Source organism: Podarcis erhardii (assembly GCF_964252035.2).
Source record: "Podarcis erhardii genome assembly, chromosome: 6".
NCBI classification, from domain to species: domain Eukaryota; kingdom Metazoa; phylum Chordata; class Lepidosauria; order Squamata; family Lacertidae; genus Podarcis; species Podarcis erhardii.
Window position 1 is genome coordinate 83,062,530 of NC_138510.1, and position 19,546 is coordinate 83,082,075.

The 19,546-nt window shown below is 38.7% G+C and overlaps 1 protein-coding gene across 2 annotated transcripts in view; it reads left to right on the forward strand.

Moving 5' to 3' along the window:
• The window catches only part of DENND1B (DENN domain containing 1B), a 176,344-nt gene that overhangs the window by 140,779 nt on the left and 16,019 nt on the right, over positions 1-19,546 (forward strand). For both annotated transcript variants that reach the window (XM_081865866.1, XM_081865867.1), the window contains exons 16-19: positions 1,491-1,531; positions 2,011-2,079; positions 7,070-7,126; positions 8,071-8,181. In XM_081865866.1, coding sequence (XP_081721992.1) covers positions 1,491-1,531; positions 2,011-2,079; positions 7,070-7,126; positions 8,071-8,181 — 278 coding nt within the window. The remainder of the gene's footprint in view (positions 1-1,490; positions 1,532-2,010; positions 2,080-7,069; positions 7,127-8,070; positions 8,182-19,546) is intronic.

A 19,546-nucleotide genomic window follows, 5' to 3' on the forward strand; every position in this document is an offset into this window, starting at 1 on the left:
ATGCCATAGTAACGAACAAAAACAATAACACCCCCTCCCTCATTTAAAAGGGCATAGGCGGTTATGAAAGAAATAATGGTGGTTGACAATAGTTTTTAAAATTGGTTTTCAACATGTTGTTGACCTTCACCAACATGGTGCCCAGTGGTCACGACTGAAGTTGTGGGAGGTGTAGTCAGAAACAGCTGGATGGCACCAGGCAGCTGTAGAGAGTTCTCATTATTTCACTAAACAGATAAATCGATATACAAAATGGATGCCGTGTTACTCAAAACGCAAAACAGCAAAATGACTTCTTCCAAAGCTGGAGGGAAGAGGAGGTTCCCATCGTTCTTCCTCATGCAACCCATGTATCCTAGCCGTTTTTGTCCCACCTGAGCTCTGAGAACAGAAAGGAAAAACAACCTGGATTTCGCAACCACCGGCCATGCAGAATATCTAGGAAGCTGCCTTATATACCAGTATTGTCTATTCTGCCTGACTGCAGCTCTCCACACTCCAATGGCGGAGCTCTTTCTCCCTACCAGGGCTTGAGCCTGACACCTTTTTTCATTGTCAGTCATGCACTCTCATCATTGAGAGTCCCTTCCCAATTTTTTTGCTAGAATTTGCTGCCGCCTGCTATACAGGCGTTCTTTTGACAGGAACGTGCATTTTTGAAGACGTGGTTCTGCCACCATCATGTGCAGTTTGCAGAAGTGGTTTATAAGAGGTGAGGTGTTTTTTTGGCTTTACCCCAATGTGCAAAGTAAACAGAATTTCACTCCGCCTCTAGCTGTTAGGTTTATTATTGAGTTTAAGAGGCTTTTGAAGCACTGTTGTAAAACCCATATGTAGCTTGGGGAAACCCTTCACATTCTCTTTCTTTTTAGCTCCATTTATTGGATTGGAAGTTTCCATTACAGCAATTGTCATTGCCTCTCACATTGTCTCAAAATCAACAATCCCGTTCTCTCTTAATGTTGTCTAAAAACCAAACCCACGAGTCTTTCTTGTGCTGCTAAGTAAAAGGAAAGCTTCCTCTTTCAAGCAGTCAAATTTTAACTTGACTGTTGTGAGCAATTTAATAGAGTAATAGTGCCCAGTAAACGTGTATCTGTTTGTAGTTGTCCCATTTGCCTAATTTTCCTCACCTACAAGGCAGTAGCTACTGTAGACAGCAAAGAAAAAGAAAAACGTCATTTAATACTCTAATATATTACCCCTTATTTCCACTGTATGAAACTAATATTCTAGTACAAATTCCTGCAATTTTTTTCAGTTTTCTTCATATTTGGTATGGGCATTCTCAGGAAAACCAACACATCTTTTTGTTTTGTTTTGTAATAAAGCAGAATACTTCATGTTGATGTTCAGTGAGGTTTCAGTCCTTTACATTCCATAGAAAGTTGGGACTGCATGTAAATATGTAAAGAATATTATGTGTTTTTGAACAAACAAAATTTTAAAGGAACCCTACCTTTCTGGCTTCTCTCTCATTTGTGTTTTAGGAAATTCAAGATCATATCACCAGTGGATGTATACAGTTAAGGTAAGGAAGTGTGTCAATGGTATTTAAAATTTGCCCAAGGCTTCCATCTATTGCTATAATGTAGTATTCTCATTTAGCAAATTACAGGAAGATGTCTAGGAATTTGTACAACAGATATGGGAGCATATGCACAATGAACTTCTGTGCAAGCCTCCCTTACACAACTTCTGTTTATACAATCAGAGCTTATGAAGGAGAACTTCCTGGTAGATTGTGCCCTATATGGTTACATTAAAAAGCATTGATAAATGTGTCAGCCATAGGGATGACATATTATAATGCTTGGGCTGTAGCAGACAAAGGCTGACAAAATGCAGCTGTATAAATCTTCTGAGAGGGATATCGGGGAGTGACAATGGCAGTGGTGAGGCCATTGCATTTTATTTTTGCTTTGCAAAACCTTAACATTTAATTATGCTGGGAAGGTGATCAATGTGTGTTTTGTGTATTTCAGAATATTTATGCATTGTATATTTCAGAAAGGAGGAGCCCTGATCAACACAGCTATGACCAGAGCCAGCCCAGCTATGAAAACAGCATACCAATATGTAAGCTCTAGCCCTGTTCTGTTTCATTTTTCTGCAAACTGCATGTCCTATTTTAATCTAAATTACTGCAAAAAAAAAATGTAAAAAATGAATTTATTTCCAGAACAGCTATTACAGCTTCCAGGAACTAGGGTTGGCAAGAACAGGACCATAATAACTCCCCCAGTCCTCCTGTTCTTCTTGCCAAGCTTAACTCCAGGATGCAGATAGTGTTTTCTCATTTTCACCGTGATGTAGGACCCAACCTAGTTCCTTGCTTAGAAAGGGAAAGGAATAATAGAGTAGGCTGCAAGCAGAGAAGAGGACTAATTTAGAGTTCCACCAATTTCCAGGCTTCCTAGTATGCTGGAGTTTGCATGCAAATCATACTCATTGTTCACTATCCAAACTGAAGGCCATTTTTGCCAGGTATACACTGGTACCTTGGTTCTCAAACTTAATCCATTCCGGAAGTCCGTTCCAAAACCAAAGCATCCCCAAACCAGCGTGTGCTTTCCCATAGAAAGCAATGTAAAACAGATTAATCCGTTCCAGACTTTTAAAAACAACCCCTAAAACAGCAATTTAACATAAATTTTACTATCTAACGAGACCATTGATCCATAAAATGAAATCAATGTGCTGTACTATAAAACAAATAAGACCGTATTGTAGATGATAAAAATTAAAATTATTATTTTTTCTTACCTGCACTGATGATAGTCATTGTTTGGATGGGGGGCTTTTATCCATTTCCGAAGTCACACAATCAATCAGTCAGTCAGTCAGTCACAAAAACTAATTAACCAAAAAAGCCTCAAAAACAAAAGCGCAAAATAAATAGCAAAAACAAAAGTGCCAAACTTAATCCATTCTGGAATGGACTTCCGAAATGTTCGAAAACCAAGGCTCAGCTTCTGATGGGTGCAGGCGCCCCGGAAACAATAGCTGACAACCACATTGGACGTTCAGCTTCTGAAAAACTTTCAAAAACCGGAACACTTACTTTCTGGTTTTCGGCGTTTGGGAACCAAGGCGTTTGAGAACCAAGGTACCACTGTAGAGGGGAAATTCATTTCACTCAAACACAACACAATTGCAGCTTGGCAGCACAGCAGGGAAACTCAGCCCTTTCTTGCCTGTACCCAGTGTTTTGGTCTAAAATTCCAACCTCTCCCTCCATCCTTGTGAGTGATTTTCTCCATATAGTACTAATTCAATTTCTCCAACACCACCTTTCTGGCTGTGAACTTTCTTTACACAGGCCTTCATCTCCATCTAAGTACTGCACCCCAGCGCTGACTTTCGGATGAGCGTTATCTGTCTCTTACTAATATTTTTTTCTTCAGCACTGCAGCGAATTCCACATCATCACATTTCTAGATATAGATGGAAAGGGAAGTCAGTTCCCCCATCAATTTTTTAAAATTAGTTTTTATTAAAGATTTTCTTGTGTTACAAAACAAGCAAACAAACAAGTATATACAGTGGTACCTCTGGATGCGAACAGGATCCGTTCCGGAGCCCCGTTCGCATCCTGAAGTGAACGTAAGACGCGTCTGCACGGGTCGCCTTTCGCTGCTTCCGCGCATGTGCATGACGTCATTTTGAGCATCTGCGCATGCGCGAGTGGCGACACCCGGAAGTAAGGCACTCCATTACTTCTGGGTCGCTATGGAGCGCAACCTGAAAATATTCATCCCGAAGCGACTTCATCCCGAGGTATGTTACTGTATAGTGTCTCCACTTTCAATTCATAGTCTTTTTCACAGTTTGTTTACATTTGTGATGAGACACTATTATCATAGACATTGTGCGGTTGGGGGGAAAGGCCATAGGGATTATGATAGTCCATCTATTGCATAGTGTTTATGCAGTGCTTTGTGCCAGCATCATGTGGGTAGGTCGTGTGTGTGTGTGTGTGTGTGTATGTATGTATGTGTGTATGTATGTGTGTGTGTGTGTGTGTGTGTGTGTGTGTGTATATATATATATATATATATATATATATATATATATAAATAAAATTGGCATTGCGAGAGATTGGAGGGTGCAGGTTGCTTGCTTTCAGTTGGTTGCAGTATGGTGTTTTTTTTAATGTGTGTGTATGGGGGCCAGGGTTGTTGGGTCAGTTTAGCCATATTGATTTGTATGCTGTTGCAGGGGATAGGTCATTGTCTTGTGCTGTATATGTGATTACGGGGAGCCACACTGGGGTGACGGCATCCTCCTTTGCTTGTCCCCGTGCTAGTTTAAGTTGGTTGGTTAACTTTTCCAGTAGGGCGACTTCCCATACATTTTGGTACCAGTGGTCTATGTTCACTCTTGAAAGGTCCTTCTAGTGTCTAGTAATGATATTTCTAGAGTTCCTTCATCAATTTGTGGATTGTTCAGATATTGGGGTTATATGTCATTGGCTTAGGGCTCATCCACACTTCTACTTGTTTTCCACTTGTCCTGTGCTTTCTAGGGACGGGCCTGAGCAGTTTTGCTTTTGTCCCACCACTTTCCTCCAGAAAAACCACTCTTTAGCACTAAATCGGAACAAACAGCAATCCGCAGAAACCCAGATTGCTGTTTGTTCCGATTCAGGTTTTGCTGGGGGAAAGCAGCAGGGCAAACGGATGTGTGACTAAAACAAGAGTTTCAGGGCACCAGTTTTAGAGCTTCTCTGCAAAATTTGCATAGTCATTCCTAGGCATATTAAACTTTTACATTGAAAAAAAGTAATGTATTTTCCAGAGCCTTTGCTGAGGTTACTTGTTACTGCGTCGTAACAACTTTAGCCATTTTACTGGCAACCACCCTTTCCCCAAACAAAACTATCAGTACCTTTTGGCATTCGTACCCACAGCATAAGCCCAGTTTAATTATATATCATGTGAAACTTAACTCAGTTGGTCAGAAAGAATTGATGCCCCTGAGGTATAATCCCATATGGTCTTAATGGCTTTTCTTTTTTGAGACTCAGTTGGAATGAGTGGTTTGAGAATTACCTCTTTTTGACTAGACTTTGTAGCAGTCAAGACGCCCCTTCCCCAAAATAACTAGTTGGCTTGCTGCAAGTATTCATGCCACAGCATCTGACATTTTGCCACAAGTACACACACTTGGCTTCACAGCAACATTGCAAGTTTAGTAACCCTTCCCTCTACATGGGGATTATCTTCACGTTGGGAACGCTCTGCGTGTGAAGGAACAGCAAGGTTAAATGCCAAACACAGAGGCAAAGGAGAGCCTTCCTTGCCTGAAAACTATTATTCCAAATCACAGCCTTCCTTTGAGGCTCCAGTCATCAATAAATAAATCAGTTCCTTAATCTCTTTTTTAAAAGAGAATTTTTAATTGTACATCAATTCAAAATCATACTGAACATATGAAGAAAAATAATCCAGGTAAATACATTAAAAGCACTGTGGATTCATGTGCTCATTTATAATTTACACACAGCTCATTAACAGGTTGTCAGAAAATTACCCTTCTCTTTTTTCCACTAGATTTTCCTCCCTCTATTTTGCCAATTATATCTCTTCATCTGTTAGTGCTGAATGTGCCCACTGCTGGGTCCCTCCTATGTTGTTGTGGCCCCCTTGGGGCTCAGCTGATGGTGGCTATGGCAGTGACCATCTGAATTTCCCACAATGCCCTGACCTAGCATCACTCTGTAGCACAGAGGGAAATTAAAATGGCAGCTCACCATATATTGCCACTGGGAAACCCAGGCATCACTGCTGTCTTACATCAAAGTGTTGGTGACCCATTGCTACCCCAAGGTGCCGTGACATGATGCTACTCCTTCCTATACCCAAACTAAACTTTTCAGACTTGCCTAAATCAGTCTGAAAAGATCACCCGAATGTACATCAGAGTATGGATACCGTTTTTCTGTGTTGTAATGCTTTCAAATAGGCATTTGGAGACATCTGACTGTGTTGTCACTTGCAAGCAGAGCAGTGCAGAGGGACCACCCAAATGCACATATATATTTAAACCCAGTCTCAGTTACCAGTTTTATTGTGTTTGTAGCGAGGCCCATTTTTCTCCCCAGATCCTTGAAATTGTGAGTGACAGTCCCCATCATAATCTAGAGTTAGTTGCCCCCGGTTGACTTCTGTTTTGCCCGACAGCTATACCTGTGTGGAAAACCGCTAATCATTGTAGGAATTCTGCTTTAGGAATTCCAATAGCTAAGCTGCATCCAAATGGGAGGTGGTTGGAGCTCCCCTTGCTCTCTTAAAACTTAACCTTTTCTTTAAGAAAACATCCACTACCTTTTATGCAATGGGGGTGTGTGGTTTGAAGCAATTGAGACAACGCTGGATTTTTTTAGTGTTAACTATGAATCCCGGTTTGATGTATTAATTACTCAGTTTATGGGGCGCTGCAAAACATGGAGGTTTCACCAGAAAATGCTGCAAAACAACCACAAAACTTTGGCACCAGTTTGGAGGTGATCACAAATTTTGGGGTTCATGGTTGATTAAGCTGTATGAGGTTATTGCACCTCTAAATTAAGGGAAGTTCTAAGATTCATTTTTATGCAAGCTGATATCATATAGTGGAATGAAACTTGACTGATATTTTTGGTGCAACAAAATGTAAACCTAATAATGGTGCCAACTCAAAGATGCCACAGTTAGCAACATCACTGCATAAAATGACACAACTGGAACTCCATTGCCATAACTTTTTCACTATTCAACAAGTGGTTGAACTAAGTCTTTCTCCAAATATACCATTATGCACAAAAGAACTATTAAAGAAATATCATTTAATTAGTGGCTGTTGTTTTTTCTTTTTGGTAACCCAGATATACATATGCTGAGATACAATTTTTAATGCACCCAAACCTTATTAACAATCATGTGTGAAATTAGCAAGGAAGTAATTTCCTTTCATTATACCACATAATGTGAGAGATTTAATTTTTAATTAAATTTCACCTCATATACAGCACTCTTCAAACCATTGTTTTGCAAAGCCATTTAGTTCTTTTTTCTTTTTTTCCTAGGCAAAAAATCATGCAAAACAGGGGATAAAGGAAGTGAGAAGTAAGTTAAAACACAAGGTATGTAACAGAATTTGTACTTTCTTACCTTGTTTCTTGCTTCAGTTTGAAGCACATACCTTACAAATCCCACAAGATTTGTGTTTTTAATGACTTTTGAAATATGCTTAGCCCTTTGTTCAACAATACATTTTTTATAACAAGCCCTCTGGCAACTATCTGTCATTCTATGCATCCACTCGAATAATCTCTTTATTGTTTGCATATTTATCATGGAAAAACAGAGGTCTTCAAAGATACGTTAACAGGATGTATGTTTTCATAAAGCTGATTGCTTTGATATCACAATTGAAGCCTTTGCTTCAAGCTGAGAATTTAAGGAAAGCCAGTTTTACCAGAGAAATGTAATTCAGAAGGTGTAGTTGTCTAACTTTCATGAGATCTGTAAATGGTGGCAGTATTTTAGCATGCTGAAATCCCTTAACTTTCAAGAGCAGCAATATAAATGTATTGGAGGCATGTCGTCAAGGCATTGTTTGTTCGTTTTAAATTTTTATTTGTTTGCCTGCAATATTTAATTGTATAGCGAGTACTTTTAATATTATTTCCCTTCTCCTTCAAGCGTGAAGGCTGATTACATGAATTGGTTGTTAATTGTTCTTCATGAAAGCTTCACTCCATTTAAAAGTTATTTGGCAGCTTAAACATCTTGCTATGAAGTTTAAGTTAATTTTGGTGACAGTTTTTATCTTTCCCCCATCTGTTTTAGCAAAAGTGATTTAGTACCATATATGTGTGTGTATAGAGTGACTAAAAAAACAGAGATATTAAACCCTTAAAGAAATATCTCTTTTTGTTAGTCTCTGTAATAAATAAATGGTTTTAGTGATTAACTGTGTCCTTTGGAATACAGAGTAAAACTGTCTGAAATTCTGTTTGACGCTTTAAATGTTGCATATATAGTAAATGCATAAAGGTTTTTCCATCTTAATTTTATTCTGTAGGAAACAGAAGATGAGTATGGAATTTGTAGCTCAGGTTTTGTGCAATATACTCCAGTCTACACATTGCATAATCCACAAAGACTTAGCACAGAGAAAAGAAGACTTGGGCAGGTAAGGTAATTTCAAGAAGAAAAATCCTCTTGAAAGATATTGAAGAAATATGATTTATTCTCTTTGTCTGATGGGTAGCATAAAAATATATAAATTTGCCTTATGCTGAGTCAGACCACTTCTCCATCTCCTTCAATGCTGTCTGCTCTCTGGTTAGTACAGACTTTCCAGTCCCTCCCCGCTTCAAATTGGAGATACTTGGAATTGAAAGTATTTGGAATTTAGAGCATTTGGACTACCACTGAAATGTGGTCTGGCCCTGTATAAAGCATGTAAGTTTGCATGCTTTTGTTGAAATACAAAAGAATGCTACTTGTGTGTGTTGAAATTTGCTTTAAAGGGGCACAAAAATTTGGATGAGCGTGGTTTTCAAACATCTACTCCAACTCATCTCCATGCATGCCTGTGATTTTGTTATTTCAAAAATATGTCAAACCAAAACACTGAGAAGCTTAAGTAAATATCATTTATGTTCATGCCAATGTTGAGCATTAACTGCCACATTAAAAGTATTTGTACAGAATTATTAATGGAACAAGGTACCATAGTCAGAGATTCAAGAATTGTAAGACACATATACATTTTAGATTTGTGCTGCCTGGACTTATTATCTAGTAAAGCATTTTCTTGCTCTCATTTTCATACTTTGTACAAGCATTAAGCAGAAAGGATAAACAAAATATATTAATAATTGATATATTTGTAGATACTCTACTGATTCTGATTTTCCTATCTTACATAGTGTCAAATTATAGATTTGACTTGGTCTAGAAGTTAGATAGCTTTTTAAAGAGGGCCATTAATTGTTATGATTGGTTATGTTGCCTAGTTTTGGAAGTGGGAGAGCTGTTTGGAAACAACAAGCTTTTTATGATACGAGACAAAACCTCCTTAAATTTTGGCTCAGCTCATAAATAAGATCAATCTTATTTCGAGCTACTGCTTTTGTAGCGACCCTGAAATCCTAGCGAACTGCAGTTCTAAAATTCCCCATTGCATTGACAACTTCCTGTTACTATGGGTTTCGGGCCAAATGAAGTCCTAGAGGAGCAGTCCCCTTCCTTGCACCCTCCAATCCACGCTGTTGGAAGGTAGGTTTAGGGAAAAGGAAAGGGGACCAAGCTTGCAAGGGAGTTCCTTGGGGAGGGTAACTGCTGAAGAGAAAGCTGGAGATGGTGGATGCCTTGCGGGTAAACATTTGGCATGAGAAAGGTCTCTTTGCACTCTGAAAAGAATGACTCCCTTCAAATCAAGATAGGGACAGTTTGTCCCTCTTTTGTCATGTCTAGTTGCAATCAGTAATGTATTCTAGCGGATCCTCTGTGTGTCACCTTTTAACATTGCTTGCCCATTCTAATGGGTGGAATAGTGCCAAGCCAGAACAGTTGAACTCCAGGATCTATTTAAACAATGCTTTATTTAACTACGATTGCCAGCATTCATATGCCAGTGTTGGTACTCGCCAAACTTCAGAAATCCATTGTAACATTACGTATGATCTATGCAAGCAGGCAGTCTTGACAGAATCTCCACAAACTGGGAAGTAAATTATACGGAATATTATCTAAATGTATATAAAATGAGATAAATCATTTCTTTAAATTTCCCCGATGCTGAGAAATAGATATTTTGCACTGTTTGGACGTGCACATAGCAAATACTGACAATTCCATTTAGGTGACTGCTGACATGCACTTGTATATCAGTTAAGCAGTTCACCAAATTCCTGTGGGATTGCCCTCGTTCTTAAGTATATGTTGACATTCACCAAGTATCCGATGTTCTCAGTGAAATATACATGCAGTACTACTGTTAGATGAGGTGCAGCAAAGGTATGGCATTTGGACCTCCATCCTGGAAGAGTGTGTATATTCGTGTGTATATATTTGTTGTTACAGTTGTTACTTGCATTTGTTTCCCACCCTTCCCCAGATACATGGCTCTCCTCCTTTTGCCGTCTCGGGAAGAATTGGGCTGGAAGATTATGACTAAATTTTTGTGTGTTGCAGCTCTGCATGTACACATGTGCCCTAGGTGCTTTGCATCTAAGGGAAAAGGTGCAACCTCAATCCAGAGTTCTGTCTGCAATAGACGTATTGCCTGTCTATTTGGGTTAGGGTGTACGTGTTGTCTATGTTCCCCAGTCCCCTACACAGTGTGTTCAAATATACCCATACCCACCCACCTATTAAGTTAGCGGGTGGCGCTGTGGGTTAAACCACAGAGCCTAGGACTTGCTGATCAGAAGGTCGGCGGTTCAAATTCCCGCGATGGGGTGAGCTCCCGTTGTTAGGTCCCTGCTCCTGCCAACCTAGCAGTTCGAAAGCACGTCAAAGTGCAAGTAGATAAATAGGTACCACTCCAGCGGGAAGGTAAACGGCGTTTCTGTGCGCTGCTCTGGTTCGCCAGAAGCGGCTTAGTCATGCTGGCCGCATGACCCGGAAGCTGTACACCGGCTCCCTCGGCCAAGAAAGCAAGATGAGCGCCGCAACCCCAGAGTCGGTCATGACCGGACCTAATGGTCAGGGGTCCCTTTACCTTTATGTATGAAGACTAAACCCTACTTCTCACAGATGTTCCCCTTCTGGCTGCAGATTGGAGCTCCTATGAGTGAGTATTCCATGTAAACATATTTCTTGCACAGAGAAAAATAGCATCTCAGGCGAGAACCCTTCTTCCTGAAATCTAATATTCACATATATGAGTGGAGCATACTATTGTGTGAGCTCCCACCTGTCATGTGAAGTGGCACAGTCCAGACACAGGTTTACATACCTCAGCGAGAGCTAGGTGTGAAAAAGGTACAGAACAACAAACCCCTGTGTTGTACACATTTTGTTTTTGTTGTACTAAGTCATGTGTATCATGCAATAAGAATTGCAGTGCTATCTAGTATACTGGTCTTCGTGTTGCTTGTATTGTTAGGTGTGAAAAAGGTACCTGGGCTCCTTGAGAGCGGGAGTTATAACCCCAAGTCTCCAAATTTTAGGCATATGCTTCATTACTTTGGTTACTAGTGCCAGTAAACTAGAAAGATTGTTAGTTTTCTAAGCAAAATACATACATACATACATACATACATACATACATACATACATACATGTTTTCAGATTTTAACTTCCATGTTGTAAGAATATTGGAAAGTATGCTTGTAGTCAAAGAATATATTTATCACTCACAAAATGAAAGGTGCTCAGGACACTTTTTTTTCTACATTCAAATCTTTTAAATACAGTGGTGCCCTGCAAGATGAATGCCTCGCAAGATGGAAAACCCGCTAGACGAAAGGGTTTTCCGTTTTGGAGGTGCTTCGCAAAACGAATTTCCTATGGGCTTGCTTCGCAAGACGAAAATTTCTTGCGAGTTCCTGCGGGGTTTTTTCCCCTCCCCCCTTTTTTTCTAAGCCGCTAAGCCGCTTATCTGCTTATCCGCTAAGCTGATAAGCCGCTAAAAGCCGCTAATAGCGCTAATCCGCTAAGCCGTCAATGGGCTTGCTTCGCAAGACGAAAAAACCGCTCGACGAAGAGACTCGCGGAACGGATTAATTTCGTCTTGCGAGGCACCACTGTAATTTCCTCTTTACTAATGCTTTGGGTGCACATTGGTTTCCAGAGTTATGATGACAAAAAGTCAATCTCTGCTCTTGACGGTAAATGCTACAAATAAAGCTATATATCCAGACCTATGCATCGTGCCATGAGCTTTGACGTTAAACATGCCACAAAATGTTTGTTAAACTTTTAGGGTGCTGACTCTGTTGTGGCTGAAATAACAAGCACAGCTACCCCTCTGAAAATGGTTCATGTTTATACGTATTTAGAGACTCCATATGCTACAGTAGTCAGAGTATTTTTATTGACCTGGGAAGTCCTTACAACTCAAGGACTGTGAGCTCCCTGGGTGGACTTTGAGCCTCGGCTCCAAAGTGGAAGGAGATTGCTTCTTGGTTGTTTTGTAAGATAAGATTTGTAGTTCACTTTGCTTGGCTAAACTGTAAATGGTGGCAGATGATAATGATGATTAGTAATTAGTAATAATGATGATGATGAATTAGTTGGCATGAATTAATGTTAGCATAATGCTTCTCGCTTTCCCACCATGTGCAGATAAACATTAAATAAGCTTTGTATTTCTACCCACCTTGAAAATCACTTTATATAAAAGGGTAACCTGGTTTTGTTCATGACTGCTGTGGCACAGACTGTGCAAGGCAATGGGCACAGATTTTCACATCTGCCATGCTTGCTTGCTTCATAATCTAAGACAGGTTAAAGAATTTAGCTGATACTGTACTGTGCAATTACGTTGGAGTTTGGTGTGTGTATGACAGAGAGAAAGCAAGATGATAATTCATCTTTGGTGTGTCTCCATATATTTCCCAACCCCCTTTGCCGCATAAATCATTTTCCCCATGCCAACATAACAATGTCTATGTCAGCAGAACATAGGAACAAGAGTTGTGCTTAAGAATCGGTGCCCAAATCTTGATCTTTCATATGTGTGTGTGTGTGTGTGTGTAGAGCAGCAAAAGGGTGTAGGAAGAGATTCAATTGTGTGAGTAGCAATTTTAGACTTACTGCTGAATCCCTTAGTCTACAAATTATTAGAAGTAATTTATGCATATTTGTGTTTTAATTAGGCAAGAAGGCTGTATTCAGTTTTAAAGAGATTCATTTTTGGTACATGGTGGTAAATGACTATATCCATAGCATCTCAGTGTATGTTCCATATAGACACCCAGTGCATCAATTTTTTTAGCAACCCACTTCTGTAAATATTTAATATATTGACAACTGAGAAAGCAAATAGTACATGTGAAAAAATCTGAACTGCAAATGTATAGTTAACACGTTTAAGCATTATGACAGCTAGTGTGTCATCTTCTACCACAAGTTCAGTATGTTCTGTAAACTGATATGGCAAGATCTGTGTTATCTTTGTTTTCAATATATAGGTATCTTTTAAATGTAAAAGACATTGGCAATTTGTAGTTTTAATTTGAATTTTTACACTGATCTATTTTTATCCATTTGTTACATTCATGAAAATTAGAAATCTACTGATATATTGCCCAGTTTGTTCTATCTGCTGTTCCACATTAATTGTTCAGTAATGGAGCTAATCTTAATAAATCATAAATGTGTTACATCATTACTGAGAGCTGCATGCTGGCAGAACACAATTTATTATCTATTTTACATATTTTGTACAAGTTTTGAGAACAGTATATTCTATGTTCTATGCATAAACTAGGTAATCAAGACACCCAACATTTAATGATGGGCTAAGGATTCTAGAATTATATTGTTAAACGAATGATTTTTACTATTAGATCCCAAACATTTTTGTCTAGGCCAGGTTTTTTAAAATCTGTTTTGTATTGTAAGATAAAGCTTAGCAGTCTTTAATTAGTACCTATGTGTGTGTCTGGATTATTATTTATATATACTATATTTAATTTCAAATGAATGTGGTCTTTGCTACACTTACCCTAATATTGGTTTCTGTTCAGCAACCTTTAAAAAAGTGCCAGTGCAAATTTTACATCTACAGATTGCTTATCCTGTGCTACCTTGGGAAAAATAATGTGACCTTTTAAATAAAAATGAGCCCAAAGATATATAATATTTTCTGTTCCATCCTAGCTCTGGGAGGGAGTTTTAAGGTGTTTTCTATTGCTTTCTCCTGAGAGATAAATATTCAACTCGTCATTTGCAAATTTATTTAAAAGGCAGAAATTATTTGGGGCCGAGGAGTTTGACGAATTGGCAATATGGAACAGTATATAAAACCAAAGTCATCTTCCTTCTTGAAGATCACGTTAATGCCATTGTTTCTGACATCATCATTAGTAGCACTGTCATTTTCTAGAGCAGAATATGAATATGCTTTTCAACCCCAACAAATAGTAGTTTGTATGCCAGTCCACTAATTAGTTCAGTTATTTCCTGTTTTTTTGATGAGGTTTAAATAAATGTCAGGGGTACAGCCATGAAGATCTCCCAATTAGGCTTTGCGTTTGTAAAACCCAGCCCCTTTGCTTTTGTGTGAAGATGACAGTTCCAACTGCCGCGTCTGTCTAACAGGGCTCAAGGGAAAGGCTACTTCTCTGCTTTTATTGAAAACAAGGCCAGTTTGCCCATTGAGAATAACCGCATTGGTCACAGTGCAGATCAGTTGTTAACAATGAATATTTACTAATCTCTATCGCAGCCAGCATAGACTTCTTCTTTTTTGCGTTGTCCAATCGGATAGGCACTTTAGGAAATCAGTGAATTAAAATGCACCAAAAGGAAACGAGACGGAGAAGTAAATAATTTTCACCGCAAACTATTTTATCGTTAGTAGGGCCTCCACTGTTTGTTGTATTAGTCCTGCAAGTGGTGGAGGGGGAGACCCCGAAACGAAACACAAATGAGAAATGCACAATTGATCTTTGCCTAAGATGTTCCGAAAAGAATTGTTCTATTTCTGTAAGGCGTGTGTGTCAGCCTCCTCATAGCTATTCTGGGCTGTTTGGTTGTGGGTGTGCAGAGGAGGGGGGGGGTTGGAAGAAGAGGGCGCTTAACTGCACTGCAAGTCAAAATTAACAGATGGATTGCCCTAAGCAAGGGAAAAACCACCACAACAAAATCTAGTGAAAGTGGAGGACTGAAGCTCTTTATTGTAAAGCCTTATTAAAACTTTGGCATGTATTTTACTGTTAACTCCTTCGTGCCTTCACGCCTAACTGATAATTCCTGTCTCCTGCGTAAATTAGATTGAACATAGCTTTTCTGATAAATATCAGAATAGATCCTAAAAAGGAAAGTGAAAGCAGATTATGATATTTTTCAGCATTCACAATTTGATCGCAGCTACCTGTCTTTCTCCTTACTTACTTCTTTCCTTCCTTCAAAAACAGGCATCATAAACTATTGAGCTCTTACTTCTACAGATTCTGGTGGTTGGGGTTTTTTTGGGGGGGGGGATTGTTTGTTTGGTGTCCATATATGTCACTTTTCAGCTGAATGGTAAAAAAAAATAATCCTGTTTCCGCAGCATTGCTTAAAAATAAAGATTTCAGACAGAACAAAGGCAAATATACTGGCAGTTTTCTTTGCTATCGTGAATTTGATTTCCCTAGTATTCCTTTTCACACAAGCATCTTCTCAGCTGATGGGATAGGCCTTGGTCCATTTAAAATGAAACATTTGAGAGCTTTAAATAGTTACTGGCTTATAAAATATTGTTGCACTTTTGGCAGAGCCCTGTGTAGCAGAGCCATGAGAACATTTTATAATTAATAAGTTAGCAGTGCATCCTTGTCTCCAATGAAATATATATCAGATTTCTACCTTGAGGCATGCGGTAACTTGGAGCTGCAGTAAAAAAAAAAAAAGACATTTGGGTACAAAGTGTGGATTTTCCTGTAATCCCAGCAAGCCCAGCGCACCTCGTATCAATATGCATGTTTTAAAAAAGCAAATGAATTACTTCTCCTAAAGATACTGTATTTAAAATACCGTGTGCTTTATTGTTGAAACTTTGTTTTAACAAGGCTCCAGCAACAAAATGTTTGGATTTTGTTAGCTGGACTTTCTGTTGCATCCTGTCGCAAAGGTTTTGGGGGTAGATTACAGCATGTGAAATACCATCAGTAATATAATCTCAAATAGAATTAACGAAGCCCCCAGAAAAGCACCTCAAAATTTGTTGTATGTTGCTTCGTGGAAGGGGGAAAAAAATCTTAGTGACGCAATTGATATTTTGAAGTTTTATCCTTGAATAAGAAAAACCAAAGGCCATATTAAACGATGCAGCTTCCTAAGCGAATGTATGCCATCCATGTTGCAGTGTGTGTTCATTTGTAGATTCTGTTTTATACATGGCAAATCTCTTGCAGACTGGCATGTTGGATCCTTATCAGAAAGGAGCATGTTCCTTATACATCAGGAACCTCCCTTCCACTCTCCACCCCCCTCCCGCCTGCCTGCCCGACCAGCAGAGAAATGGCATACTCAATAGTTCGCTGCCCTCCCGTCCTGTCAGTAAGGAGTAGGTAGGGATGGATACAGTGAGCAAATAAAACTCAATCCTGGCAAGTCAAAAACCTCATACTGTGATCTGAAGATTGCATGCAACAAATTCAAAGTCCCGCTTGCACATAATAATTTCAGAAACTGGAAGAGGAATACCTGTATGTTTTCATTCAGAATTAGATCAGCCGAAAGCTTTGGAGAATCGTATTGTGGTTTATGCCCACATAACTCCAGTCCTTCCACTGTGTAGTTCTCTGCTGGAAATTCCGTACAATTCTGGGGCAGTGTTAAGCCCTATCTGGCAATTTAAGTAATGTGAATAAAATATTATATGTGACAGATGTCATATACAGTAACAGTGAGCAGTATTGAATGTGTGGTTTGGTAGTATGCTTCGTTTTAAAGAGAAGATTTCCAATGGAAAAATGGTTAATTCAGTCAATTAGGAAAATATTTTGGACAAGAGAAATCATAATCTATAAATTCACTTGGTAATGGCAGTTTTTGTTTTAAAAGAGGATCTTTTGTCTTTTGCATGTCAATTATGATCCCTCTGTATTGCAAAACACTCAGCATATCTTTTAATTAAAATGAAAAACCTATACGGCTAAAAATTTACATTGTAGATTACAAGACTGCCCTCTGGTGGTGTAAATGCTTTCACTGTATGCAGACAGTGAATGCTGCATGCTGAGCCGTAATTCTTTACAGCTGATCAGCTTTAAGAAACAAAATATTTATTCTTGTCATAGATTTTTTTAAAATAGCAATAGTTCCTTCAGTGTTTCATCTGATATGATCTTTTGATGCTTATACCAGTCTAGACCTGCCTTCACTGTGACTTCTGCATAAAGCCATTGCCCCCTGTTTATCATAGCTGTCTGAGGCACACAAACACAATGTTCTCTTGGACTTGCCCAACAAGTGTGGGCTTTTGGCCCCTGATCTTCTGAGTGTGCTGTGAAAACCCAAATGGAACAAAAAATGGCAATGGCGCATTTCCTGAGCACTTTTGCATGTCCCACCCCCTTAATTCACTTTTCCACGTTTAACAGGCTTAACATGCAATATGTTCTTCCCACTAAAAACATATAGTGCCTGAACCAACACAGCTTTCTCTGTTTTGATCAGCCTTTTCTCCTCAGACTAGCTTAAGGAGAGCTATAAACATGAAATGTAAGGGTTCGGTCAGATTTGTGGTGTTTTATGGTGAACACAAATTCCTGAAAGTTAGTTTAGCCTGGCTAAATTCAACCAAAGTCAATTTTCTCCAGGATCCTGTTTCTAACTGTTGCCAGCCAGATGATCTGGGAAACACACAAGCAGAGGCAGAAGGCAACAGACTTTGTCCTGTAACTTGACCTCAAATAACTGGCATTCAGAGCTAATGCACCTCTGAACATGGAGTTTCATCTAGTTGATCAAATGCCCTATTCGGGTCATTTAAGTAAGTAGCTTTCACTACACATTTAGCGTGAAAGTCCCTAAATAAATTATGCATCGGTGAAGAAGTATTATTTTTTGTGCATTTTGAATATACTACCAAGTGGTTGAATTTGGTTAAAGAATCTGGTATCAGATTTAGTTATTTGAAACAAAGCTTTGTGGGCAAAATGGTTTTGCCAAGTTACAGGTAGGTAGCTGTGTTGGTCTGCCGTAGTCGAAACAAAATAATAATAATAAAAAATTCCTTCCAGTAGCACCTTAGAGACCAACTAAGTTTGTTATTGGTATGAGCTTTCGTGTGCATATCTGAAGAATTGTGCATGCACATGAAAGCTCATACCAATAACAAACTTAGTTGGTCTCTAAGGTGCTACTGGAAGGAATTTTGTTTGTTTGGTTTTGGTTTTGGCAAGCTTGAGATCTTGAATATCGCTATATCACAACAGTTGCCTATGAGTATGGAAATGGAGATGCTAAGCATTTTAAAATATACTGAATAACATAGAATCAGTTCCATAAAATTCATTATTGAAGTAGTAGTAGTAGTAATAATAATAATAATAATAATAATAATAATAATAATAATAATACTTAACAGGTCCAATAAAAGGTGGCATTTCATCTGTTCTGCATCTCTTGATTATTATTTTTTAATTGACAATGGTCAGAGATAGTTTGCATCCATGATTTTTCTGTATGTTGGCATACAACATGGCTATTTATCATGACTGTGTTTCTGCCATTCTGCTACTAGTTTTAATTTTTGTAAAATCTCACAAATGAACTTGTGAAGTATATCTCTTCATTTTGGCCTATTTTTTCTTTTCTTCAAATTTAGTTCCCTTCCAGGACACTTTTCCATACAGCTCCAAAGGAAAATTGCTAGTTGTTCAGTGTGAAGGTACCAGTAAGATATTAGTAAACACACTGTTTTATTATACAGATATCACCAGCAACACCTAGTGGATTCTGCAGCCCTTTTCCTTCCCTTGTTATATTACAGTAATAGATTCATGCTTGAATACCAAATGCAGCCATGGGTGTTTCTTGTATCATGACGTTCATGGTCTTGGCCTTCTTTTTTGGCAGTGTGCCCACTATTTTGAAACACACCACAAGAATTTGCTATTCGCTCTGAGTCTCCACAGTATGGGAAAAGACACCTTTGCACAACGCACATTTTTTTTTATTACTATGGGCCGTTCATATCCTCTCTCTCTTCAAGGGTCACAACAGTTGAAAATAAAACTCACAAGAAAATCCTTAGTTAAATTAAAATTTAACCCCAGTTTTGTTTAGTTTAGGGTTTTTTTTTACAGTTTTTCTCAGACTTCTGCTGCCTTCTGGCAGGGAAAGAGCTTCATAATCGTAGGACAGCCATATAGGACACCTATCTGCTTGCCTTTGCTGTTCTAGTGTAATATAAAAATAGTCCTAAAGTTTTAATAATAAAGGCGTTTCATAGGGATGGACAAAAACATCATCCCGGTTAAATGGAACAAGCCAGAACATGGCCGTTTTTCAGCACAAAGATAAGAAATTGCACTGACACAGCATTCCTTTTACAAAGGGGAAGAAGGGTATTTCTATAAACAGAAATCACACAAAAAATGTAAGTTGGTTTCTAACTTTGTGCAAGTGCTCTCCAAATTAAACCTTTATAAACTTTCCTAGAACTTGAAACCAGTTCTGTTTCCCCCCTTCTGTTTTAGCAAATGGAAGAGGTCTGGTGGTTATTAGAATACTGATCAGAAAAGACGTCCCCCACTCTCAACCCCCCCATCCCCCCCCAAAAAAGCCAGAGAAAATTGTGCACAGTTGAAAATGCAGAAAAGACAGAAATTAAAATCTTAAGTAACTGTGAACAGCAGGGGGACATCAGTAAAGGAAAGTTATCC